Genomic DNA, 26,868 nt, shown 5'->3' with positions numbered 1-26,868 from the left:
CAGAACACTCAAGACATACTACAGTCTCTTCTGACTATCACACAATATCTGATTTTTTTTTCTTTCTTTATTGTGAAGTACAACATAAATACAGAAAACAAAGATTTCTCTTGGGCTTTAAAAGTCAAAAGGAGTCTCCAAACCTTTTTTTTTTTTTTCCTGGAAGTTATAAAGCAGTGCTCATATCAGCATCAAACCACAGCCAGCGGCAGTGGGAGCTGCGTGAGGACTGCTTCTCTCCCAGAGCCTGGACCATAAAGATTCTGTACCAGCAGCTGTTCCGCAGGGGCAGGATGCTGCACCAGGAAACCACCCAACAGCACTCCCCTTGATAGGGAGGTCACTAAAAGCTCCTTCCTCCTGCTCCAAAATGAGGAAGAGAAAGCATCCCTCCCCTAGCTTTCCTGGGTCTGATGCCCCTTAATTGGCATTTGACAAAACCCCTTCTAACTCAGTCCCTAACCAAAGCCAGAAGGTGCCCAAAGCTTTCTGGGGAGGGGAAGAGGCTGGTGTGATAGTAAACAGATCTTTATTTGAAGTCATCATTGGTGCCGTTTCTTGCTGTTTATTTGTTTGCTAGCCTGTTCTTCCAGCTGCATGGCCAGGCGCAGGGCCTTGATGACTTCTGTAAAGGGGAGGCGAACACAAAGGGTTACTGAGCGTCTTTGAACTATGTTCCCCCACTTCGGACAAAGCTGCCACTGCCTTCAGGCCAGCAGGATTGCCTATGGCACGTGCAGTAATATCACCCACCTCGAAGGGATGAGAAGTGCTTAGCCTGCTGCGCCAGGGCAAACTCTGCTTTGTTCACAAAGGTCTCCAAGTCATAGTCTGGCTGATCAGTCATCTCAGAGAGCTCAAGCCAGCCTGGCCCTTGCTGCAACAACAGGGAGAAGAACCTGGTCAGCTCAGACTCACCAAAAGAGCCCAGCAACTCATCCACATTGCCTGCAATACTGATGCATCTGCCAGAGGCGAGACCCATACCTGTACCTGTATTCTGCCTCCTAAAACCCTTCCCCAGTTCTCAGCCTATAATCTCAGCACTCAAGAGGCAGGAGCACCAGCAGGTAGGGCTGGAGAGACAGACCTAAGTTCAGTTCCCAGGATCTACATGTAGGAGAGGACTGACTCCTACAAGTTGTCCTTTTGAGCCCTACACCTGTCCATACCATCCACCCAAACAAGGAGAAAAACAAAACAGAAATGGGCTTCAAGGGCTTTGAGACACCCTGGTTCAAAGCAAACAGCAATAACTGGGAGGTGGTGGCACACACCTTTAATCCCAGGGCTGGGGAGGCAGAGGCAGGCAGACCTCTGAATTGGAGGCCAGAGAGTAGTGGTCTACAGAGTGAGTTCCAGGACAGTTTGAACTATTACACAGAGAAACCCTATCTTGAAAAAACAAAACGAACACAACCCAACAATAAAACAAAAGGAAATCCTTGGCTTGGACTTAGCATCTCCCTCTCCCAAATCTGTCTCTATGTCAAGTGAGTGACATCACTGATTCAGAACCTGGGGGGGCTGGAGAGATGGTTTAGCAGTTAACAGCACTAGCTGCTCTTCCAGAGGATCTCGGCTCAATTCCAACAGCCCCATGGCAGCTCACAAGTCTCTGTAACTCTAGTTCTGGGGGATCTATCTGACACTCACACAGACATACATGTAGGCAAAGCACCAAAGCATATGAAATCATTGAAAAAAAAAAAAAGTGAGAAATTGGGCCAGGCAGTGGTGGCAAACACCTTTGATCTCAGCTCAAGGAAAGCAAAGGCAGGTGGAGCTCCAAGTTCAAGGCTTGCCTAGTCTACGGAGGGAGTTCCAGGAACCCCAAGGCTACACAGAAATTGGAATGTCAACTTCCCCCTCCCTTTCTTTGTGACAGGGTTTCATGTAGCCCAGATCTAAGAGTGACCTTGAGCTCTTGAGCACTGGCATGAGGCATGTCACCACAACTGATGAACCTTACGTGCACTCCAGGCAGACAGCCACTCAGCCTCGTTGGCCCCGTATTTTTTTGCAACAGGATCTTACTTTGTAACCGAGACTGGCCTCCAACTCTTCACCATTCTCCTGCTCAGCCTCTCAAATGCTGGGATTATATATAGATGTGAGCCAGCACACACGGCTCTTTGGTTCTCTTGTTTTCCTCCTGTCCTCAGACATGAGCTGGGCATGGTGGCACACACCTGGAATCCCAGTACCTGGGAGGCTGATGCAAGAGGACTAAGAGTTCATGGTCATGTAGAGACTCTGTCTCAAAAGCAAGATCAGGGGCCAGAGAGATGGCTTGGTAGTTAGAACTTGTTCTTGTAGAGGACAATTCCCAACACACGCACACAGCAGCTGGAGGACCCAGCACCTTCTTCTGACCTCCATGGATATTAGGCATACAAATGGTACACATAAATAAATACATGCAGTCAAACACATTGGAAACAAAAACAAACACCAACGCTGGAAAGACGGTTAAGAGCACTGGCTGCCCTTCCAGAGGTCCTGAGTTCAATTCCCAGCAACCACATGGTGGCTTACAACCATCTGTAATGAGATCTGGTGCCCCCTTCTGGGACTGTAGGTGTACATGCAGGCAGAACACTGTATAAATAATAAATAAATAAAATCCTAAAACAAACAACCAAACAACAACCAAACACCAACCCTTTGCTTTGACCACACTGCCACTTTGCCAAAGGTCTTACTCACCGCATCATAATAAAATCTAAGCCTTTGGCACGAACCAGATGTAATGCCCTTTAGCATCAGGGGTTCCCTGATCATACCTTTTACCACCTATCTCTTCGTTATCTGTTCACAACTTTTGTTTTGAGCACAGTGGACTTTCATGTGTCCTGAAAGGGCCATGTGTTGTGTCGCAGTGCCCTGGGTAGAGGACATGTCCGCACACTTAGTCATCACAGCAACGTCACAAGTGCCACAAGTCCTTCTGCTTTGCTGTCTGCCGCTGTCAGGAGACGCTTCCTCACAGCGGGCTCGCAGCAGAAGCAGCATCTCCCCTGGCTGGGCACCATGGGGCATGCCTGTATCCCCAGCAGCCAGGAAGAAGAGCCGGGCTATCACACAGAGAAGCCCTGCCTCGCAAAGCCAGGAAGGAGAACCTCCCACTAACTTGCCACTCAGTGCTGGTCCTGTGCTGCAGCTAATCTCCAGAGGCCACACTGTACCTTGACCAGTTTAGAGACAAGGAGACTGCGGCTCAGGGAGACCAAGTACCTTTCAGCAGGCAATGAGCTCACACCTACAAGAGTGAGGTGTTGGAGGACCATGTGTCACTACAGAGCTGGAACAGTCACCGAATGACAAGTCCCTTATATGAAGGACCCGCCACACACCTAGTCAGCAGCACTGTTCCACAGGAGAGCCTGTGCAGAGAAATCTTAATCCAGAACATGGCTGCTCTGGCAAGAGATAACATCCAAAGACCTTCTAGGTCTGTGTGAGCCTACAGAATACAGACACAACTTTAATCCCAGGAGACAGAAGCAAAGAGATCTCAGAGTTCATTGCCAGCCTGGCATAGGGCAAATTTCAGGCGGTTTGGGTGGCACATGCCTACAATCTCAGTACTCTGGGAGGCAGAGGCAGGTGGATCACTGTGAGTTCTAGGACAGCCTGGTCTACAGAGTAAGTCCAGGACAGCCAAGGCTACACAGAGAAATCCTGTCTCAAAAAAACAAAAAAAAAAAAAAAAAAAAAAAGGAAAGCTTAGTTCCAGGTGTGGAGGTTCACACCTTTAATCCCAACACTCAGGACACAGAGGCCTGCGGAGCTCTGAGTTCTAGTCAGTGCTGTTCAGGCAGCTTGGCTGAGTCAGTGAGGTAAGAGGCAGTGAGTGGAGTTGAGTTCATGGCATTCAGTTTGTGGAATTCAGAGGCAGTTTTTACTGGGAAAGTTTTACAGAAAGAGGCTAAAGAGAGAACAAGACACAGGTGAAGACAAAATGAGCCAGAAGACTGAAGGTAGTATGAGGCCAAACAGAGCAATTCAGTCAGAAGCTGAGAGAGGCCAATTTGAATCAGTCAGCTTAGGAGTTTGAGCCCGATAGCTTAAGTTGAACCAGCCAGCCAGAGTTCAGAAAGAGTGAGAAAGGGTGAGCTTATTCAGCATTAAGTCTCAACGGCCAAAAACATTCTATGCCTAGATTAGATCACATGGAGGCTAGAAGCTTCCAGGCCGAGGCCTAGGTTAGAAGACAGTAAGCCTCCCAGACAACAATTACATCAGGTGAATAAAAATTACTTTTACGCAGCTGGGAATGGTGGCCCACACCTTTAACCCCAGCACTGGCAGAGGCAGGCAGATCTCTGTGACAGCCAAGGCTACCTAGAGAAACCCTGCCTCAAACAAACAAACAAACAAAAGAAGTTACTTTTACAAGCCCATTTCCAGGCAAGGTAGTCATTAACCTCCTCCAGGAGCAGGTAGAGAATGAGAGGTGGGTGTAGAGAGCTGTCTACACCCCAAAGACCCACAGGAGCAAAGCTCAGACTGTGTTCCAGGAACAGGGCTGAGCTCTGTGGCTGTGTGCAAGTGGCCAGCCACCCCTCCCTGGTGGGGCCAGTGTGTACCTGTATGATCTCCCTGAGCTCTTCCATGGCCCTCTCTTCCAGCTCCCTGATCTGAGTCATGGCTTCGTTAAAGCTGGACATCTGGGAACACAGCTCCTCCTCCTCTTTGGAGAACTGAAGGACAAAAGGGGAGATAACAGTGTAAAGACTGTGGCCCAGGTTCCATTTCAAAGGCTGCATTTCATCTCGACCTCCCATCTTACATTGTCTGCCATCGAGATCCCATCAGAGCTGGCTTCCATGTCTTCTGTTTCCATTTGAATTGGCTGCTCTCCACTGGGCCCACTATGGGGGCTCAGCTCCTTGACTCTGAGGAAAAAAGGTCTTGAATTTCCCAGCAGCCCCCTGGACACTCACTACAGGAATGCGCCACCACTCAGACAACAAGGCTCAAGGATCCAAGGGGTGAGTAGCCGCTAGTCTTCAGCCAAAGAGAAGTGGCCTAACCCTGAAGCCGACATAGTAAGGCCTCACGTGCTATTGACTGAGTGGAACTGGGACAGACCTAGCCTGTGGCTCAACTCTACACATCAGTTTGACTGTTTCTGGAGGACATTCAGTGGTCACTGGATGCTCGCCACTCCCCGTGTATCATCGCCACTCCCTTCATCCCACCTGGCGGTAAGCCCTCATACCTGTCTGCATATCTCAGCGTGTTTAAAGTATATTCACAGGAGCTTATGCCTGGTGAGATCATGGCGATCTGAAAAAGAGGGAACAAGAGGTTGCAGGTTGAGACTCACAGGGTGAGGAGGGCACAGGAAAATCCGCTCCTGGCAGAGCTACCGGGAGTGTCCTCCGGCAGGTGAGACTGACACGGCGAAGCAGGTGCGCTCTGCTATGCAACTTGCTCCTGGGCATGTAAACTAGGCTACTATAGAAGCCGGCTTCAGGGGGCTGGCAAGATGCCTTAATGAGTAAAAGGCACCTGTTGCTCAAACTGACAACCTAAACTTGACCCCTAGAACCTACAGTAGAAGAATAGACTCATGCAAGCTGCCTCCTGACTGCCACGTTAGTACCAAGGCAAGTGTCTGCACACACCATTCCACAGTGAACACACATTTAAAATATCAAAAGCAGGTGTGATGCCACACACCTTTAATACCAGCACTAGGGAGGTAGAGGCGACCAAATGTCTGTGAGTTTGAGGCCAGCCTGGTCTACAGCGAGTTCCAGAGCACCCAGGGCTACGTAGTGCAGATACTGTCTGGGTTTTTTTTTAAAAAAAAGGAGGACTGGAGAGCTAGCTGAGTGGTTAAGAGGACTGGGTTCAGTTTCCAGACCCATATGGCTGTTCACAACCATGATAACTCCAATCCAGAAATCAAACGCCCTCTTTTGAACTCATAAATTCATACACATAAATTTTAAAAAAGACAAAGAAAATAGGTTCCTGGGTGTTCTGGTGGCACATGCCTTTAAATTCCAGCACTTGGGAGGCAAAAGCAGGTAGATCTCTGTGAGTTTGCAGCCAGCCTGGTCTACAAAGCAAGTTCTGGGACATCCAGGACTACATAGAGAGACCTTGCGTGGAAAAAAAAAAAAAAAAGAAAAAAAGAAAAAAGAAAAAAAGAGGCTCCCCAAACTGGGTATGTTATAGCATAACTATAATCCTTGTACTCAGGATCACTGTGAAATTGAGGCTAGCCTGGGCTACCTAGAAAAAACATGTTGTATCCCCAAAACAAACAAAACTAAAGGTTTCCTGCACGTGGCCGAGGTTGGTTTTGAATGGCACTCTAGCTTTGGCCTGCCTAAGTGTTTGTGACTGCAGACACCAAGCCCAGCTCGGTTCCCTGCTTTCATGGCACACCTAATTATCTTCTGCTTCTTGATCCCTCTATCAAAGACACAACTCAAGGCTTGCTGACTCCTGCTCAGATCACCCATCCATGAGGTGATGTCTCAGAGAGAAAGTTTTAGGGCTAAGACAGAAGGCTCAGGGCTAAAATACTTGGCTAGGAGGAGTTTGAACTCTGGGTTCAATCCTATACACTGACAAGAGGGGGAAAAAAAAGGGAACAGCAGTACTAATTAACATTAATCAATCAGTATTAATTAATACTAATGCTAAGAAAGCTTAGACAGAACAGTCTATGCTTCATGCAAAGGCCCTACTCATGGGCAGAGGTAAGGTGTGCTCTGGATGGTGGCAGATCTCACTTAGCAGGACCTGTTGATACATAGTAGGGAAGAAAGAAGTCCTTAGAGACTTGGAATATGAGGCTGCTGTGGCACAGGAGCCATGCAAGCTGAGGGAAGCTGTGGAAAAGGGAGGGCTTTCTTCTCCTGCATCTACTAAGGCTTCCTTCTTGAATTCCAGAACCTTTTACCAGGTAAGGGAGTAGTGGCTGCACCTACACACCGACAGTGGATTCTTTCTTCCTTGCCCACAGGCAATGTGGAGGCTGCAGGCTGGGGAGGCCCATTAGGAGCCTTAGAAGCCAGGCAACGTAGGCTCCCTGAGCTCCCTGGCCACAGGCATGTCAGTGTCTCCCTGGAAAGCAGCACTGGCCCTTCTGCAGCAGCGCCTGCAGAGCCGCCCACTCACCATGCAGGTCCTGGAGTTCTCGCCAATGAAGGAGTCCCTCAGCACCTGCGTCAGCTTGCTCTCTCGGAATGGGGTGTGGGCCTTGTTCTGCCCCAGCGCCCTGATGCACTCCTGTGGGCAGCAGAAAAAACTGGAGTCTCTTTTCACTTCTTATGTGGGCTACGCTCTCTCTCCCCAGCTGCCGCCTTCCGGCCCACCCCTAGCTTGGGTCCGTTACCTTCAGAGCCAGGAGAGACTTGTTAATTTCCGCACCCTCCATGCGGGTCTGCCGGTCTGCGCTAGAAGTGTCGGCCCCTCGCTCATTCCCTGCCAGATCCACCAAGGAGAATTTGCCATGCAATCTCCCTTTAGCTCGAAGAAGAATCTGGAAGCAGGCATGGGAGCGGGAGGAATTGGAGTTGGCAAACGTTTGTCCCGAAGTCCTATTGAAAGGAAGGGAAAGGCAAAGAAAGGTTACAAACTTCTGGGACCACCCCCGGGCACCCCAGTGTTTGCAGCATCTCAGGGCACAGCAGTGAGAGCTACGGTAAAGGACGGACTCAGCTCAGGAGCCTCAGCAATCCTGGGTCTTCCTGTCTGTACCCTCTGTTTTACCTTCAGGACCACAGCTCTTAACCTAGTAGTTCCCAGGCAGCCAAGACAGTACTGGGGTCTGTCCTGGTGTGTTAGCTAGACCTGGGGCTCATAAAGATGAGGAGGGGCTGACTCTGCCACAGGGGTGGGAGAAAAATCTGAGTCCTACAACTACCCAGCACCCCACGGCACCCTGTCAGCACTTTCTACATTTACATAGAGGTGCCATGGTCTCATTACTCCACACCCAGAACAGGTTCAGGGCTGCTAACTTCTTCACAAGGAAATACAGGGAGAATCTCACAGACCCCAGGCAAGAATGTCTGTTCTGAATAAAGCCTTTGTTACAAGTTAAGCTGCTCTGAACTTACTCTTGAAGACTCTCTGAGATTATCTGCCCACTGAGGTTCCTTAAGGTGGAGGCCCTCGTGGCTCTTAACCTGCTGTGGTGGTGAGAACTATGGGTTCCTCCTGCTCTCGTGCCTGTCTCTGCATCTGAGGCCTCATTACCTGAACTAAGTATTACAAGTGGCCCCCTCCCCTCCCCAGAGCTCTGACCTGCAGGCGCTGCCCATGTTGATCATCTTGATGACGTCATCAGCGCAGTTCACCAGGTACTCCTGCAGGCCCACAACCTGCACCTGTTGCTTGCTGTCTTCTAGCACACGTAACTTGGCCTTTTTGTTGAGCAGATCAAACACCTGTGCCAGGCAGGGAACATAAACCTAGGGCCCTAGGGGCTGGGCACCCTGCCTGACTCCTTCCTAGTCAGGGGCCAGAAGCAGGAAAGGCCGGGTATGTACTGACAGGTAACAGCCCAGTGGTAAGTTGAACCCGTTCCCCTGGTTCACACCTGTGCCATTACTTTACTAGCTGCACCAGCCTGAGCAAGCGACTGAACCACTCTAGCCTGTTCCCAGCCTATAAAGTCAAGACAAAAAGACTAGAATAGCAGCCAGATGGTGGCAGAGGACACCTCTAATCCCAGTACTCGGAGACAGAGGCAAGAGAATTTCTTTGAAGAGGTTTGAGGCTAGCCTGGTCAACAGAGTGAGTTCCAGGATGGTCAGGGATACATAGAGAGACCCTGTTTCAAAAAGCAAAACCAAAACAACAAAAACAGCTAGAACAGTTGGCGCTTAGCACATAATATCCCATTAATGATATTAGGTATTTTTATTATTGAAGTCTTGCTCTACAAATGGCAATTCTGAAAATGTGCAGAAAATAGTGTGTGTGTGTGTGTGTGTGTGAGAGAGAGAGAGAGAGAGAGAGGCACAGAGGGTATGAGCAAGTGAATATACAGGATAGGAAGGGAGGACATGAAGAAGGGGGGGTTCAGTGGAGGGGAGCTCACATACGAGGCAGACCCCCACCTCAGAGGGAGCCTGCAAGAGGACGTCTGCTTCCTCTGCTTCCGTACGGAGCTTGGCTGCCACCTCACCTTCAGAGGCAAAGGCCACGTGCCAGGCGGAAAGGCCTATAGCTAACAGGATGTCTGGCTTCAGTAGCTTCTAGCCATCCAAGGTTTTAGTCAGTTTACCTTCCCATTGTAGATCTCGAAGAATGTCACATAAACCTCCAGGTTTAAGTTCCGGTAGCGAGGCTGATTCTTGAGAAGGAAGACATCCCGGGCTGGAAGGAAGAGCCTGCCTCAGTAAGCAGCTTGCTTTCCACGCCCAATCCCAGTGTGGCTAAATGGTTTACTCACAAGCCATGGCGTAGATCCCTTTTGATGCGTTCTGACTTTTCCCAGACAAGTCTCCACCCATCGTCTGCAAAGGGAAACAGCACGACATGGCACCAGAGCACAAGTGGCTTCCACTGCCACAGTGGGTTGCACCAGAGCCAGAAGACTGGGCCTGCTAAAGCCCCTCTGTGCATGGCAATCACCTAGTGATGGGCATCTGTACCACATGAACTGTCTTCCTTCCCAAGGACTTACTGCTGCACTATAGAAGATTCTCTGCCAGACTGAAATACTCACGTGTGTCTTCCCACTGCCTGTCTGTCCATAGGCAAAGCATGTTGCCTTTCCCCCTTCAAAAATCGTCTGTACCAGTGGCCTTGCTGTGAACCTAGGAGAAAAAAATAGAGTAGAGGGAAGCACATTTGTGTAGCTATCCCTTAGTACCTAAGAGGGATTGGTGATGGGAACCCCACTGATACTCAGCACATAGCTGATGCTCAAATCACTTTTTTTTTTTCTGTTGGAACCCAGGGCTTAGCACTTGCTAGGCAAACAATTTCCCGCTGAGTTGACCCTCAGTCAAGTCCTTTATATAAAATGGCATAATGCTTGTGTATTATTTACATCTACTGTTACATATCTCTAGATTATTTCTATCCTAATAGGATGTTAACGCAATATAGTTCTTACACTGTATTGTTTAGAAAAAAAATGAAAGGAACAAAAATCTGAATATGTTCAGTACAGACAAATAGTTCTTTCAGGATTTTGTCTTTACTTTTAAATTACATGTATTTATTTGTGTGTGTTCAGGCTATGGCACATGTAGAGGTAAAAGGACAATTTGTGGGAGTCAGTTTTCTTTTGCTACCACGCCTATTCTGGGGATCCAACTCAGGTCATCAGGCTTGGTGCACCAGCTCACCGGTCACTTTTTTGGAAACATTTTCCCTCTGTGGTCGAGTCCACAGCAACTCAAGAACATGGGGAAAAACTATCTCTTCCCAAAATGTGCTCCCTACAACATGCTCCTAGGCAAAGCTTCAAGTCTTTTTGTTTGGTTTTGTGAGACGTAAGAACTTGTGCGTGGCTGTCCCGGAACTCTGTAGACCAGGCCGGCCTCGAATGAACTCAGAGACCCGCCGGCCTCTCCCTCCTGAGCGTGGGCTTGCAAACATGTGCCACCCCTGCCTTGAGGGGCCTTCCTCTAAGGCCTACCCTGACCCGTCCCACTAACCAAGCTGAGCAGCTAGTTAAGTGGAAGGGTGCCCAACTGGCCGGCCAGGGACAAGCTGGTGACCCACACTTTAAGACCTCTGACCGCCCCGATAGGGTGTATTACAAAGGGCAGAGGAAACCAAGACCAAAAATATTTCGTTTGTTGAACTACACAGAGCGTCTGTCATAGTTCAGACCTCACACTATAGCCTAGGCCAGCCTTAAATTCAAAAACTTTCCTGTCTCAGCTTTTTAAGTGCTGGGATTAAAGGCATAAGCAACTAAACTGGAATTCTATGAAGCACTGGCTGGTCTTAAATTCAAGACCTTTCTACCTCAGTTTCCCCAGCACCAGAAGCATAAGAATGTACCACCAAACCTCTTTTAAAAAAAAAATGCAGGGCTAGAGAGATGGTTCAGAGGTTAAGAGCACTGGCTGCTCTCCCAAAGGTCCTGAGTTCAAGTTCCAGCAACCATATGGTGGCTCACAACCACCTATAATGAGATCTGGTGCCCCCTTCTGGCACATTGGTGCACATGCAGACAGAACATTGTATACATAGAAAATAAATAAATCTTAAAAAAAAAAAAAAAAAAGAAAGAAAATGCATGACAAACCCAAATCCCTTAAGACTTGGGAGATGGCTGAGCTGATGAAAGTGTTTTCTGCCCAAGTTTCCACTCCTGGTGGAAGGAGAGAACTGACTTCAAGTTGTCCTCATGTCCACACACACACACCAATGGCACACCTGTGCCCACACACCTCTCTGTGTGTCACACACACCACCAGGAGACCCCCTTCCCCAAAAAACTTTTATCGAGAATTAAATGTTGAGTGCTCGCTTCAGCAGCACATATGCTAAAATTGGAAAGATACAAAGGAGATTAGCATGGTCCCTGAGCAAGGATGACTTGCATAAGAAAAAGAAAGAAAGAAAGAGAGAGAGAGAGAGAGAGAGAGAAGAAAGAAAGAGAGAGAGAGAGAGAGAGAGAGAGAGAGAAGAAAGAAAGAAAGAAAGAGAGAGAGAGAGAGAGAGAGAAAGAAAGAAAAAGAAAGCCCTCCACTAATAATTAAATGCTGTGCTGGAGAGGCTAAGCTCACAACCAAAACTCTAAAATTAAACGCTGAGTGGCATGTGGACAGGGTGATCTCAAGTTCCCAGATCCGTTAAGCTTGGTCGGGTAATGAGTCAGGTGTGCAAGGCAGGGATGGTGTGACTCGGCACTTGGGAGGCAGAGGCAGCACTGTCATGGCCCAAGACCATCTGAGCAACACAGACAGGTCTAGGCTAGCCTGGGCTACAGCATGAGATACTGTCCCAGCAAAAACAACACTGTGGGAACGGCTGACACCTACTCATCAGCCCCAGCGCAGTGGGCACTATTTCAGTCACGAGTCACCCAAGGCTGGGCCGCAGCAGCTTAAAAGGGGACATGGCAGGCCCCAAACTGGACCTTCTGGTTACAGGGGCCAGAGCTCCTTCATCAGAGAGGGAGGAGTCTGAAAGACAGAGGCCAGCGGGAGAAGAGGGTTCAAGGAAGAAAAAGGTATCAAGGGGACCAACCTATAGACCACTTCGTTGGAAGCTGTCTCATCGAAGGCGAAGTCGAAGCAGAAGGCCTGGTTCTCCAGGTACTTGGTTAGGTCCACCTTTAACTTGGGTTCATGCACGAGGACGAGGCACTTGCTGGGAACAGAAATCACATCGATTTCTTTCTTGGCCAGCTCTGCAGAAGGAGAGTATTTCAGGGGACGCTCCCTGAACACGGGGCTTCCTCTCAGTCGGCCTGACGCTTCTGGCTGCACATCTTACCTTGTTTATTCAGTGGGCGCTTCCTAACACAGACACAGATCCTGTGCTCTTCGATCTGCAAGGGGATGAGGGACAGCCAGAGGAAGGTCAGCACAGTACGGAGAAAAGATTACCCACACCCCTCTCTTGGCCCTAGCAAGGGACAGAGAGATCTGATACAAGACCCAGCCTTGTTATCCACTCTAGGGTACAAGAAAGCTGTTCGGAATTCCCCCTGGTTCGCTTATTCTGCTGCCTTCAAGGTTTCAGCACTATGAGCCTAGCCCTGAGCAGTCTGGACAGAATAAAGCAGGGGGCTCCACCCTAGGCCCCACTAAAGTGTTTAGAAACAAAAAACCTAGCTGATGAGCTGGTCCAGTGAGCAAAGGCTCTTCTGTCAAGCCTGATGATCTGAGTTCCATCCCTGGAAACCACAAGATAGCAGCCCCAACTCCAGCAAGATGTCCTTTGACCTTTTCATGTGTGCCATGTTGCGTGCGCATGTATACGCGAATGCACACAAGAGCAAACACATGCACACACACACAAAGAACTTGTTTTGTTTTTTATTTTTTAAGGCCAGGCCTAATAGCATATACCTGTAACACCAGCATACACTAAGACTCTGTCCTCAGAGTAGAAAGAAGTAAAGCAGAGCAAAACAAACACCAGCCAGTGAGATGGCTCAGCAGGTAGAGACATGCACTACGCCAAACATTACCCAAATTCAATCCCTAGGGCCCAGCTTGGCAGAGGGAAGGGACTCCTACAAGCTGGCCTCTGCCTTCCAGTGTGTACCCCATGGCATGAGTGAGCATAATTTAAGGACATTTTTAACTGGGAGCAGTGGCATGTGGCACATCCTTGGGAGGCAGAGGCAGGCCTATCTGTGTGAGTTTAAGGACAGCTTAGTCTACATAGCAAGTTCCAGGCCGGGCAGATCTACAGAGTGAGATGCTTTGGGTTTTTTAATATGTATGCCTGTATGTGTGTGTAACACATGGGAGCAGTGCCCACGGAAGCCAAGGAGAGTTACAGCTGGCTGAGACACCACATGGGTGCTGGGAACTAAAACCAGGTTCTTTGGGAGAACAAGTACCCTTATCTGCTGAGCCATCTCTCTAGCCTTGAGTCACTGACCAAAAAAAAAAAAAAAAATTGCTGGTGGGGGCGGGGACCACAACTATGTGCTCAGATATATGTAATATATATATATATATATATATATATATATATATGTAGATTCAATCCCCAGAAACACACAACCACACACACCACTGTCTTTCAGTGGTTTACCTGCTTTCTGGTATACTCACAGGGTCAGTCACAGTAAGTGGGTGACATTCCATAGTAACCCGAAATTCTTTAATCATCCGGGCAAATTCCCAGTTTGGAAAACTGCTGTCATATTCCTGTTTGAGGCAAGAGGAACAAGGGCAGACTGTTAAGGTATGAGTGCTCTTGGACCCAGAGCAAGCAGGCAGCAGCGGTTTCTCAGCTAATGAGTGCCTCTCTGTAGCTCTATCTGAGAAGCCGGGCACAAGGTCCTATGGGGGAAGGAGAGGCAAGACTGTTGGGGAGCGTAGGCATGCACCAGGGAAAACAGCACTTTGCCTGTCTCAGGAGGCAAAGCAGCCAGAAAGGGTTTCCTCAGAGCGGCTACACAACTGCCAGGGTTTCCACCCTGTGATGCAGGGGACAGACGGGAAAGCAAGCAAGCTTGCCCAGTAACAGCGCTGTATCTCATAAGCACAAGATGGACCTCCCCCCTGGCCAATCAGCATCAACTATGGCTCATCTGAACATCTCCGGATAATTTTTGAATTATGCATTTATTTTTCTGGATTCTGATAAGAAGCAATTAAACTTCCTGGATATGAGAACTGGAGCCTTAGACACGCTAGGGTCAGTATGTGTTGGTTGCTTGTCTGTCAGGGGCGCCTGTCCTGAAACTCTCACCCACGTCTCCCAAAGAAGCACCTGAGCTCGCTTTATTCTTATTTCCGAGTTCTGGGCCCTCTTCTCTTCCCGCTTGTTCTTCATTTTCTCCATTTCCTTCACGATACATGATTTCCTCCGAACTAAGAGGGAAAAGAAGTTACTCTTTCACTCATGGTTCAGTTTAAGTCTCTGGCCATTTCACTGAGTACTGGACCTTTCATAAAAACAGATATTCCTTCTCTATACCCTATCTGCTTTTGCTTATTTTGTGTTTGTTTGTTTGTTTGTTTGTTTCAGGATAAAGTTTCTCTGTACAGCCCTGGCTACCTTGGAACTCACTCTGTAGATAGATCAGGTTGGCCTCAAACTTAGAGATTCAATCTTCTAGTACTGGGATCAAAGGTGTGAGCCATCACGTCTGGCCTATTTGTTTATAAATTAGTGTGCTTGCATGCTCATGCCACACCACACGCATGGAAGGCAGTTGTCTCCTTCTACCATGTGGGATCCTGACACAGAAATCAGGTCATCAGGCTTGGTGGCAAGCATCTTTCATTGCTCAGCCACTTCACCAACACTCTCCACCCACTTTTCTAGAATGTTTTTTGTCTATAAGCTGGTACACAAGAAGCAACAGACTCGACTCTTGGATGGCCGAGTCCATGAAGCACTGACCGAGCTAATAATGTTAAGGACACGGTGATAATCACCCCGCTTTGGTTTTGGCCTAAGCTCTCTTTATACTTATGCAGCTATTTTCTCTAGAATCAAAATGAGGCGAGGCTGGAGAGACGGCTCTGTGGTTAAGAGCACTTGCTCTAGCAGAAGGCTTGATTCCCAGAACCCACTTGGTGCTCACAGCCAGTTCTAGGAGATCCAGTGCCCTCTTCTGACCTCCGCTGGCACCAGATATACACATGACGCACAGACACCCATACAAGTAAAACACTCATACACTCAAAAACCAAAAACAAAACAAAAACAAAATCTTTTTGTTTTGTTGTTTTTCCAGACATTTCTTCTTGGCTGTCCTGGAACTCAATCTGTAGACCAGGCTAGCCTTGAACCTCACAGACATCCAACTAACTGCCTCTGCCTCCCGAGTGCTGGGATTAAAGGAGTTTGCCATTACACCAGGCAAAAAAAAAAAAAAAAAAAAAAAAAGCAAGACATTCTCACTCTATTTTCACAAGTACTCTGGGCTGTTTATCGAGAGCTTAGCTGTGAATACACCTCACTTATATCAAATGGCTTCTGCCAAACTTTTGTGTCTTGTGGAAGACTCAGTCCATAACTACAGGAGAACATTCCTTCAAGGTAATGGAATGGTTAGAACTCAAGCACCCGGGCAGGCCCAGGGTCGGCCCTGTGCTAGAGCAGAGGGGCGCACAGCCCAGCATGTCCACCTGAGTTCCCAGGGTTTGCAGTGCTTCGGGTGGGGTGGGCCTGCTCTTCTGCCTCCTCGCTGACCATCGACAACGGTAAATCTGTCACTGCAGAGCAGGAGGGCCTAGGGTGACCAGCTGTGGGAGAACAAGAGAAGCAGGTGTCAAGGGCAGCAGCTCATGGAAGGAACTTGGCCTTTTCCTCTTGCCTCATCTCAAATTCAACCACCCTTCAGCCAGGGATTGCACCTGGGGCAAAAAAATCTTAAACTAGCTGGGCATGGTAATACATGCCTTAGACTTAGCACTCGGGAAGGCAGAGGCAGGAGGATCTCTGAAGCCAGCCTGGTCTACAAAGAGTTCCAGGACAGACAGGACTGGTACACAGAAAAACAAAAAACAAAACAAAATATTAAGCTGTCTCAAAAAACAAAAAGACAAAACAAAATATTAAACTGAGCATGTCCGCTCCCACCTGTAATCCCAGCACTTGGGAGGCTAAGAGAGAATTATTTCTACAAGTTCAAGGCCAGCCTTGAGAACATGGGGAGTTCCAGACTGTCACAGAGTACAGAAGCAGAGAGATCCTGTGTGGAAACAACAAACAACTGTTTGGAGACACGGGATCACATCACCTAGGTTGGCCTCAAGCTCACCATGACTGAACTGAGGTTGACCTTGAACCTCTACTCATCCTGTGTGGTGAGTAATAGATTTGCAGGCAGGATCCACTACGCTGTTTCAGGTGGTGCCTGGGATGGAACCCAGGGTTGTGTGTATGCTGGGCAAGCATTCTGACAACTGAGCTACAACCCCAACCCAACAATTTTAAGCAAAGTGTTTTTTTCAACTAGGTGTGGAAAGTAGATGAAGATTCTGTGGGCAGTGAATCATTACACTTTAGTATTAAATTCATATAAATGAAAGGATCATGACCACCTATGAGGGTAATAAGGCACAATGGATTATATTTTTCTATGGTATTTTGGTTTGCTGCTGTTGCTTCTTCTTTGAAACAGGGTTTCTCTGTGTAGCCTTGGCTGTCCTGGACTCACTTTGTAGTCCAGGCTGGCCTTGAACTCACAGCGATCCACTTGCCTCTGCCTCCCTGGGCGCTGGGATTGCAGGTGTATACCACCACGCCTGCCTCAAAATGTTATATACTTATTTATTTAATGTATAAGTGCTCTATCTGCATGTACACCTGATGCCAGAAGAGGGCATCAGATTCCAGTATAGATGGTTGTGAGCCACCATGTGGTTGCTGGGAATTGAACTCAGGACCTCTGGAAGAGCAGATAGTGCCCTTATCTACTGAGCCATCTCCTTTCTTTCTTTCTTTCTTTCTTTCTTTCTTTCTTTCTTTCTTTCTTTCTTTCTTTCTTTCTTCTTTTTTTTTCATTTTTTGTTTTGTTTTGCTTTTTGAGACAGGGTTTCTCTTTGTAACAAGGCCTGGCTATCCTGGACTTTGTACATCCCAGGTGCTGGGATTAAGGGTGTGGGCCACCGTACCCAGCATGGTGTTGTTTTTTTCAGTTTGGGTTTTGGTTGTTCTGAGAGAGAGAGAGAGAGAGAGAGAGACAGAGAGACAGAGAGAGAGAGAGAGAGAGAGAGAGACAGAGACAGAGAGAGAGAGAGAGAGAGAGTTTGGTAACAGATTTTCACTCTGTAGCCCAGGCTGACCTCAAACTCATGGCAGTCCTTATGTACTCTGGCATTTTAGTTATGAGCAGCCACAGTCACCTAGTTCAGAGTCACAGTTAATTGTTGCCCAAGTAGCCGGTCATCCATGTTCCTTTCTCTTCTCCATCTTTGCTTCTGTTAATTGGGGCTTTGGAGAAGAAAGGGGCTGGCATGGCCTAAAAAGCCACACTTGGCTCAAGCCTGTAGAATCAGGCCTCTGGCTGGGCATGGTGGTGCACGCCTGTAATCCCAGCACTCTGGAGGCAGAGGCAGTGGGTCTCTGGTCTAGAAAGTGAGTCCAGGACAGCCAAGACTAAGAGAGAAACCCTGTCTTGAAAAAACAAAAATAAATAAATAAAATAAAAGAATCAGGCCCCCTGAAGGTTTTTTCCCCCTTTATATAATATAAACCCTATCTGAGGGCTGGAGAGATGGCTCGGTGGTTAAGAGCACAGTCTGCTCTTCCAAAGGGATCCGGGGTTCAATTCCCAGCACTCACAACTGTCTATAATCCCAATTCCAAGGGATCTGACACCTTCCCACTGACAAACATAAAATAAAATTATTTTTTAAAAGATTATTTTATTAAAAAACATGATGCCTATGTGAGCTGCGCATGCAGGGACCTTGGGAAATCCAGCCTGGAGCACATGGAGCATAAGGAGCTGCCTGAGTGCTTCTTAGGGAACACACTGATTACTCACTGGGAACGGAAAACTGCTTGCGAGAATTCGTAGGCATAGGCATTTCCACCTCCATGTCATTCTCCTGAGTGGCAATTCGGACCTCTGAGACCATGGACATGCGCGTGGAGCGGCTTCGAAGACCTAGGACCAAGAGGACCAATGAGTGCTGCAATAGGAGGGCTGAAGCAGCAGACCAGCAGGCTCTGCAGAAGGCAGGCTAGATCCTACCCACCCGGAAATGAGCCCAGGAAACGGGAAGACAAGTAATACTGCCCTTAAACTGATCTTATGGTCTATATGTCTAGGTGCCCCTGAGGGCAAACATACCGCCCTCAGGAGCACTTGTCTTGGGCTGGCCAAACAGAGTGCTATTCTAGAATATACGTGACCCTGGGTTCAATCCCCAGGATGGGGAGGGCAGATACGAAGAAATACATGGAAGGACCTACAGCAAATCTAAAATCATTTCTGGAGAGGGAGACCTATTTTTGTTTTGTTTTGTTGTCTTCAAGACAGGGTTTTTCCGTGTAATCTTGGCTGTCCTGGACTCACTTTGTAGACCAGGCTGGCCTCAAACTCAGAGATCCGCCTGCCTCTGCCTCCCTGAGTAGAGTGCTGGGATTACAGGTGTGTGCTACCAGGTCTGACTGGGGGAAAATTTTTTTAAAGAGTCTTTTTTTTTTTTTTTTTTTTTAAGGCAGAGAGATGGCTCAGGGGTTATGACCGCTGGCTGCTCTTCCAGAGGACTTGGGTTCAATACCCAGCACGACCCACATGGCCGTGGGTACCATACCCTTCTGTAGCTCTAGTTCCAGGAAGACTGATGTCCTCTGCAGGCATTATATGATGCAGTGCACAAACATACACGCATGCAGGCAAAACAGCCCCCATGCATAAAACCTCCAAAAAAATTGTCAAGAGTCACTTTTACTTTTGTTTTTGTTTTTTGAGATAGGTTTTCTCCATGGAGCCTTGGCTATCCTAGACTCCCTGTAGACCAGACTGGCCTCGAACTCACAGAGATCCACCTGCGTCTGCCATACAAGCGCTGGGGTTAAAAGTGTGCGCACCACTGCCACCTGGCCACCTTTACTTGTTATGTATGTATGTGTGTATATGTCTGTGTAACTACAAGTATGCGTGTATAGGTGCTCAGGGAGGCCAGCACTCTGGAGGCAGAGGCAGGTGGATCTCTGGTTCAGCAGGTAAAAGCATTGTGTGGCACAGAGCTGCAGATCTCCTAGAGCTGCAGTTATAGACATTTGTGAGCTGCCAGAAGGCGCTAGGACCCAAAGTCCGGTCCTCTGGAAGAAGAGTAAGCACTCGTAACCACGGACCCAAAGTCCAGTCCTCTGGAAGAAGAGTAAGCACTCGTAACCACTGACCCAAAGTCCAGTCCTCTGGAAGAAGAGTAAGCACTCGTAACCACGGAGCCATCTCTACAGCCCCCAAAATCTTATCCTTAACAGCAGCAGTACCTACCACTCTACAAGCTTCCTATACCTTCAAACATAAGGTAGCGCCTGGGTGATGTAGCTCAGTGGTAGAGTATCTGCTTAGCATGTGCAAGGTCGTGGGTTCATTCCCCAGTACAGCAACAACAAACATAATAAGGACTGGGCATGGCAGTACATGCCTGTGATCCCAGCACTCAGGAGGCTGAGGCACGTAAAAAACAAAGAAAGAGATGTTACATAGCAAATACCAGTGTGCCCCTCTCTTGGGAGAGAACATTAACGCCTAGCAACATCAAGTAACTTGCCCAAAGATCCCAATTAATAAGTGCTAAAGCCAGGCTATGACAGTCGACACGACAAAATCCAGGCTTTTCTCACTGCTCTAGGACACGTTAACTGAAGCCCTTAGGGCCAGCTATTCTGGTTTCTAGGAATCTTAAGGAATGGTTAACTGAGACACTGCTAATTTGTTCTTGAATTCCTTTTTAAAAACTATTTATTTATTTAATGTACATTAGTGCTTTGTTGCATGTCTGTATGAGAGTGTTGGAGTCCCTGGAACTGGAGTTATAGATAGCTGTGAGTGCCTTATAGGAGCTGGGACTTAAATTTGAGTCCTCCAGAAGAGCAGCCAGAGTTCTTAATTGTTGAGCCAACTCTCCAGCCCCAATACCTGAACTCTTGTAGCTATAGTAAGACAGAGATACAATCAGTCATCTAAATCAAGCTAAGTGGGTGGCTCACCCCTATAATCCGAACACTTAGGGAGGGCTGAGAGACTAGAACTACAAATTAGAGGTCAGCCTGCGCTACACAGTGAGTTCCAAGACAGACCCTTTCTCAAAAACTGAAAACCAGGGCTGGAGATGGCTCTGCAGTTAAGAGCATGAGCAGCTTGCCCAGAAGTAGAATGGCCCACAATGGCTTTTTCTTTTTCTTTTAAGATTTATTTATTGTTTATACAGTATTCTGCCTGTATGTGTGCCTGCAGGCCAGAAGAGGGCACCAGGCTTATTATAGATGGTTTTGATCCACGAAGTGGTTGCTGGGAATTGAACTCAGGCCCTTTGGAAGAAGAGCCAGTGTTCTTAACCTCTGAGGCGTCTCTCCAGCCCTTATAATGGCTTCTGGAAGAATCCAATGCCTCTAGCCTCCTTGGGCACCTGCACCACCCACTCCCAAACACAGAATTTAAAATAACAATAAATATGAACCTGAAACATCAACAAACACAAAACAGACAACAGCTCATCAGGTAAAACCTGATGACCTGAGTTTGATCCCTAGAACCCAAGGTGGAAGAAGAGAACGGACTTCCAAAAGTTGGGAGCACTGGGGCTTGTGTGCGAGCATGCATGCTGCAGTCAACAGACCCCAGCCAATCAATAAAGTGTCCATATGTCTTGAGGACATGCGCTAGGATGGCACCTTTCTTGCAGGGCGTGTGTGAAGCGTGTCTATGGGACCTGCATACCATGTGGAGATCAGAGGACAGCTCTGTACAGTTGTCTCATTCTCCTTTTAAGATTGAACTCAGGTTGTCAGCTCTGCGCCACACAATGCTTTTATCTGCTGAACTATTTTAGTAGCCATTCACTTTTCAAATTTTTCTTTGTTATTATTAATTGTAGACAGGGTCCCACTGTATAGCTCTGGCTGTCCTGGAACTTGCTATGTAAACCAGGATGGTCTCAAACTTACAAAGATCCTCCTGCCTCTGTCTCAAGTGCACCATCATACCTGGATTCTTTATTTATGGGAGAGGATCATCTCTTTTTATAGCCCAGGGCAGCTATAAAAAGTCCTTCTGCTTCAGCCTCCTATAAGGATCAAAGCCACACATCGCTGTACTCAGGTCCATCGTTCTTCCAAGTAGCCCAAAACGACATTTATGCTTTCCTCACAGCCTCACTGCAAGGCACATGTTCTGGGAAGCTCATTCCCACTCTCCCCACCACCAGACTCCGGTCTACAGGACAAGTGTCTAGATCAGAAAGCAAATGTCTGTGATGTACAGTTCTCTCAGAGGTAAGGTGTGGGTTGGATTCTTCCTCACTGAGAAAGACGCCTGAACAGAGAGCAGAGCTCAGCTTCCACCGCAGTCAGTCACACGCTCAGTCAGGGCAAGGAGTCTACTCTGGCTTCCACTCTCGAGCCCTGGGAATCTCACACAGCAAAACACCATGACAACAACAGCCAGTCACTTACCTTCTTTTGGAGCTGGAATTTTGGAGTTGACTGATCTGCGTTTTTGCTTCTGAAAAACAGAACAAATTGCCACAACATATGGCTCTTGTTGGACCTCACAGTCCTATCATGAGCCTACGTACTATGATAAGGCCTCAGGCAGGCCCAGACATAAGTCAGCAAAAAGGTAACAAGCTAAGTTCAAGGCCATCATCTGCAGTCAGGTGGCAGGCACTTACCGGGACGGTTACATTTTCCTGCAGTGGCAGATTGTCTTTTGGGTGTAAGGGAAGAAGTTGTACGAGTTCTGGGTTTATTGCAGCCACATCATCGATATTGATCTACAAGGACAAGGGAATTCTGGTGAAGCAACATTGCTTGATCTAAATGAATTGCTGTAATCAAGATCACCCAAGATTCAGGCTTTACCAACCTTAAGTTCCATTAAGCACTGACTACTAAAAAAAATAGTTATTCCTTAGCAATCAATAGTTTACCATCTAGATGGAATGGGTTTCCAGTTTCCAAGCCAACGGAAGATTGTGAATGATGAGAATGAGTTGGAGAGGAAAGCAGACAGGTAGGCACCCAGAAGTCCACGGTAGACCTACGCCACTTGGCTCTCCTACTGATCTGCTGGGCAGCGACGTCCTGCTGGCCACAGACCCCTGAGCACTTCTTGCTGGCTGACACGAAGGAGGAAACAAGTTCTAACTGTGTGTTGACAGTCAAGGTGGTGGGGCCCTCAGGATCTTATGAGCAGGAGTGAGTTCCCGAAAGCTGCTACCTAACCCTAAGCCTACCTACATTTTCTACTGGGCCCAGAACCTTCTTCCCGATCACACCTTCCTGTTAAGGCCTTTCCTAGTTCCTGCTCACACCCACAATGAGGTCACAATTCTGGGTTTACATCACCAGAGTCCTGTAACTCTTTAGGAGCACCTCAAACCTCACCAGCAAAACTCATAGCTTTGAAAGGGCAAATGGGGCTGAGGGATGTAGCTCAATAGTAGCCTTTTCTTTGCTCCTGAGAGGCCCTGAATCCACTCTTCAGCACCCCACATGCCCACAGGACACTGAATGGATCCCACTTTGTTTATATTTGAAACTGACAAAGCTTAAGAACACACCTCCCGGGGTTGGGGATTTAGCTCAGTGGTAGAGCACTTGCCTAGCAAGCACTAAGCCCTGGGTTCAGTCCTCAGCTTTGAGGTGTATGTTGGGAGACAGATCACTTACTGCTTTTGCAAAGGACCCGAATTCAGTTTCTAACACCCATATTAGATGCTTCACTAGGACCTGCAACTCCAGCTATGGGGGGGGGAGGGTCCAGCACCCTCTCTGAACTTTGCAGGCGCCTGCACATACCCAACATACACATAACACATAATTTAAAACAAAACATGCACACACACACACCCCTCCCTAAAGTTGTCCTGAAATCTTCACACAGGACACTTTTCACCGTGGCACTCGTGGCTTCCTCCCGCCCTCTTTCTTTCTTTCTTTCTTTTCTCTTTCTCTTTCTTTTCCTTCCTTCCTTCCTTCCTTCCTTCCTTCCTTCCTTCCTTCCTTCCTTCCTTCCTTCCTTCCTTCCTTAAGATGGTTTCTCTGTGCAGCCTTGGCTGTCCTTGAGTAACTTTGTAGACACTCACAGCAATCCACCTGACTCTGCCTCCTGGAGTTCTGGGATTCCAAATGTGCACCACTGCATCCAGCTCTCCCCTCTCCCTCCTTTCACACACACATTTTTTTTTTTTTTTTTTTTTTAGTCTCAATATATAGCTTTAACTGTCCTGGAATTCACTATGTAGATCAGGCTGGTATGAAACAGAGATGTGCCTGCCTCCCAAGTGCTGGGATTAATGGCATGTGCCATACCAAGCGCAATTTTTTTTTTTTTTTGAGACAGGTTCTCACTATGTAGCCCTGGCTAGCTTATGTGGACCAAGCTAGCCTCGTGCTCCTAAAAATCTGCTCGCCTGTCTCCTGAGCACTGAGATGAAAGCTATGTGCTATCACACCAGCTCTACTGTGTCACCCTATGAAACGCCATGAGGGAGGGGGCCCTTAGTCACTTCTTTCCAGCCCTCAGCACTCACTAATTTGAAATCAGTCCAGAAGGACACTGTGGTTAAATCCTCACAACATTCTGAGGTAGACAGTGCCATCTTTACTTTATAGATGCAGAGAAAGAATTCCTGTGGGCAGAGGCACAAAGACACGAAGAACACAAAGCAGAGGCGGGGAGAGAGTAGAAGCTTGAGGGCTTGGGGTTTTTCTAAGATTTATTCCTTTATCATCTAAACAGTATTCTGGCTGTGTGTGTGCCTGCACACCAGAAGAGGGCACCAGACATCAGGAGAGATGGTTAGGAGCCATCCTGTGGTTGCTGAAAATTGAACTCAGGACCTTTGGAAGAACAGCGAGTATTCTTAACCTCTGAGCCATCGGTCTAGCCCTGAAACCCCAGTTTTTATATTCACAGACCAGAGACCTTTTCACAATGCCTTCTTCTCATCTCTACTCTTTTCACAGTCCATCCAAGTCCCTCCCTGGAGCTGCTCCACTGCTGCCCATTCATGCCATCCGTCAGCAGCCGCTTTAGGATTTGGCGTCTCAAAGCACACCTTTGTCTCCTTTCTGGGATCAGGGATTTTGTCAACCAAACTGACAACGGTAGTGTGCACTCAGAACCCAGCTGAGGGGAGAATCCTTGGTTAAGATTCTCTGCAATTTGCTCTCTACAGACACACCAGAAACCGTTAATTCCTTTAATTTAGAATACACCTGAGGAAGCTGGGCTTGGCAGTGATGGCACACACTTTTAATCCCAGAACTCAGGGAGGCAGAGGCAGGTATAGCTCTGTAAGTTTGAGGCCAGCCTGTTTCAGGACAGCCAGGGCTGTTACACAGAGAAACCTTGTTCAAAACAAACAAAAAAAGAGAACACAACTGACTAAACAAGGCTCAGCGTAGCCAAGGATGAGCATTTCTTAAGACTGGAGAGGACAGCACATCAGTGACTGGGCTTCCACACAGATGTTCTGCACAGAATCATGTGAAATACCACACAAGCATTCTCATAGAACCTACCTCTTTGCCCTTTGTGTTACCTCCTTCTACCCATTCCACTGAAACGCAGGATTTCTCCAAGTTCACTGTGCTTATGTTAGCACTGTGAATTACGCCTAGGTAAGAAAAGATCAGAGGTTATCCAGCTGTCTCCTGAGAACTTAAGTTTTATACCCTACTTTGCTTTTAGGATCCTACAGAGACTTCAAATGTACAATTTACCTGGAAAGGTTCCCCACCCCCTTAAAAATCAACACAAACGGGAGGGGAGGAGGGAGGTTATGGGGGGATACAAAATGAATAAAGTGTAATTAATAAAAAAATTAAAAAAAAAAAAGCAACACAAACAGCCAGGCATTGGTGGTACATGCGTTTAATTCCAACACTCAGGAGGCAGAGGCAGGAGGATCTCTGTGAGTTTGAGGACAGTCTGGACAGTCAGGGCTACACAAAGAAACCCTGTCTCAAAGACAAAATAAAACAAAACAAAACAAAACAAAAAAACACAAAGCTGGGCAGTGGTGGTGCACACCTTTAATCCCAGCACTTGGGAGGCAGAGGCAGGTGGATCTCTGTGAGTTCAAGGGCAGCCTGGTCTACAGAAGAAAGTCCAGGAGAGCCAAGGCTACACACAAAGAAACCCTGTCTCGATAAACCAAAAATCAACAGCCATTAACAATCCTAGTGGGGTTCACCCTTAGCCCATCCCACAGTGAGGTGGGTAGGAAACAGGCCTCAAATCCCAGCTGCATAGGATAAGTGCTCATCACCACTCCAGAGAGCCTGCAATAGAATGAAGGCTGATTTGAGCGAGAAGTCACTGCAGCCCTTGGAGGAGCTGTTCCTCAACACTTCGCTGAAAAGTTGGACCTCTCGGGTTTCCCTAATTTTTGGTAGTCGCTGTATGGCTGCTCCACGAATGACCCGTTATTAGACCTGCAGCAGTCGCTTAATAAAAACAGAAGGGCCGGGCCATGGAGGCGCACGCTTGTGATCCCAGCACTCGGAGAGGCAGATGCAGGAGGATCTCTGAGAGTTCGAGGCCAGCCAAGTCTACGCAGAGAAACCCTGTCTCAAAGAGGCCGAAACAGGAGTAGTAGCAGTAACAGGTTGTCTTACCAGCTCCTTACGAGCAGGAATTCTGCTCGTTTACTTTGAATCCCTGTGCCTGACATACTGCAATGTCACTAGATTCAGCCAGGAAGCCGTGGGTCCCACAAGGCGGGGCAGTTTCGGAAGGAAGCGCATCCACTCGCCCTAACCTATGCACACCAAATGACCACAGAGAAGCTCCGCCTACACTCAGAAAGCAGGTTAGGGACCCACAACCAGGGCAGCATCTTTTTCCCTGTGTCAGGAACACCGACTGCCAGTGCAGGGACACGGACCACCTCAGTGAGGGGAAGGGGAAAGAGTGTCCCAGAGCTTGCTGTTTGGGGGTTCGGGTAACCATCTTGGAGGTCTTACCCCTCTCGCGTCCCCTTGGCCTCAGGACCCTGCCCTCACCATTACTGCGCTGAATGTTGATGGAGAGACCAGGAAACAGTCGGGCGTGAAGCGACTCCATGGAATCAGGAACAGCACCGGACAAAACAATTCCAAGAAGCCAGGAAACCAGGACTCTGCTAACACTGTGCTGTGTTAACGCCGCCTAAACCGCTGCAGTTTAAATCCCGCGCGCCGGCGTCCTTACGACGTCACCCCTGCGATGTTCCGCAGAGCATTGTGGGATGTGTAGTCTCGGCCTCCCGGCTTCCGGCGCGTGGGCGGGCTCCCAGCGCTGCGACTGCTGGGAGTATTTCCAGGCCCTCTCGGATCTCCCGGATAAGTAGTACTAGGTTGAACAGTCTGCCTTTATGTCCAACTGGAAAACTTATGTATAATGTTTCAGTGAGGGCCCTGTGGATCTGCAGACAAGGGTTTGAATTCTGGCTTTTTTGATGACTAGCTGGATGACATTAAGGACGTCAGATACTTGATGCTTGCTTTCTCTTTGAAATGTTTAAAATATTTCGAAGATACCAGTTGAACATA

At 47.9% G+C, this 26,868-nt stretch overlaps 1 protein-coding gene and 1 non-coding gene across 2 annotated transcripts; one reads left to right on the top strand and one right to left on the bottom strand.

The window, feature by feature from the left end:
• Positions 1-47: 47 nt before the first annotated feature.
• Kif2c (kinesin family member 2C) lies at positions 48-26,521 on the bottom strand. The gene is made up of 21 exons (XM_021633400.2): positions 26,341-26,521; positions 24,856-24,950; positions 21,999-22,100; positions 21,781-21,829; positions 18,134-18,256; positions 15,768-15,884; positions 14,401-14,501; positions 13,737-13,832; positions 12,442-12,496; positions 12,193-12,355; positions 9,707-9,797; positions 9,431-9,494; positions 9,263-9,354; positions 8,278-8,420; positions 7,364-7,568; positions 7,147-7,257; positions 5,228-5,295; positions 4,796-4,901; positions 4,593-4,706; positions 754-877; positions 48-625 (listed from the first exon to the last, which is right to left on the bottom strand). The coding sequence occupies exons 1-21, from the start codon at positions 26,399-26,401 to the stop codon at positions 543-545; spliced, it is 2,163 nt and encodes a 720-aa protein (XP_021489075.1). The 5' UTR covers positions 26,402-26,521; the 3' UTR covers positions 48-542.
• Positions 11,463-11,569, top strand: LOC132653261 (U6 spliceosomal RNA). Its single transcript, XR_009591042.1, has one exon. It is a non-coding gene; the product is annotated as a U6 spliceosomal RNA (small nuclear RNA).
• Positions 26,522-26,868: the final 347 nt, after the last annotated feature.

The sequence above is a fragment of the Meriones unguiculatus genome, chromosome 3 (genome assembly GCF_030254825.1).
Source record: "Meriones unguiculatus strain TT.TT164.6M chromosome 3, Bangor_MerUng_6.1, whole genome shotgun sequence".
Taxonomy (NCBI): Eukaryota; Metazoa; Chordata; class Mammalia; order Rodentia; family Muridae; genus Meriones; species Meriones unguiculatus.
This window is presented reverse-complemented; position numbering and strand designations above follow the sequence as displayed.

Excerpts from the sequence above, each read along its gene's own strand:
- Kif2c (XM_021633400.2), bottom strand. The coding sequence starts at position 26,401 with ATGGAGTCGCTTCACGCCCGACTGTTTCCTGGTCTCTCCATCAACATT. Across the intron at positions 18,257-21,780 it reads AATTCCAGCTCCAAAAGAAG|GTCTTCGAAGCCGCTCCACG; the intron begins GTAAGTGACTGG and ends TCTTGGTCCTAG. Across the intron at positions 13,833-14,400 it reads TAAGAATAAAGCGAGCTCAG|GAATATGACAGCAGTTTTCC; the intron begins GTGCTTCTTTGG and ends TGCCTCAAACAG.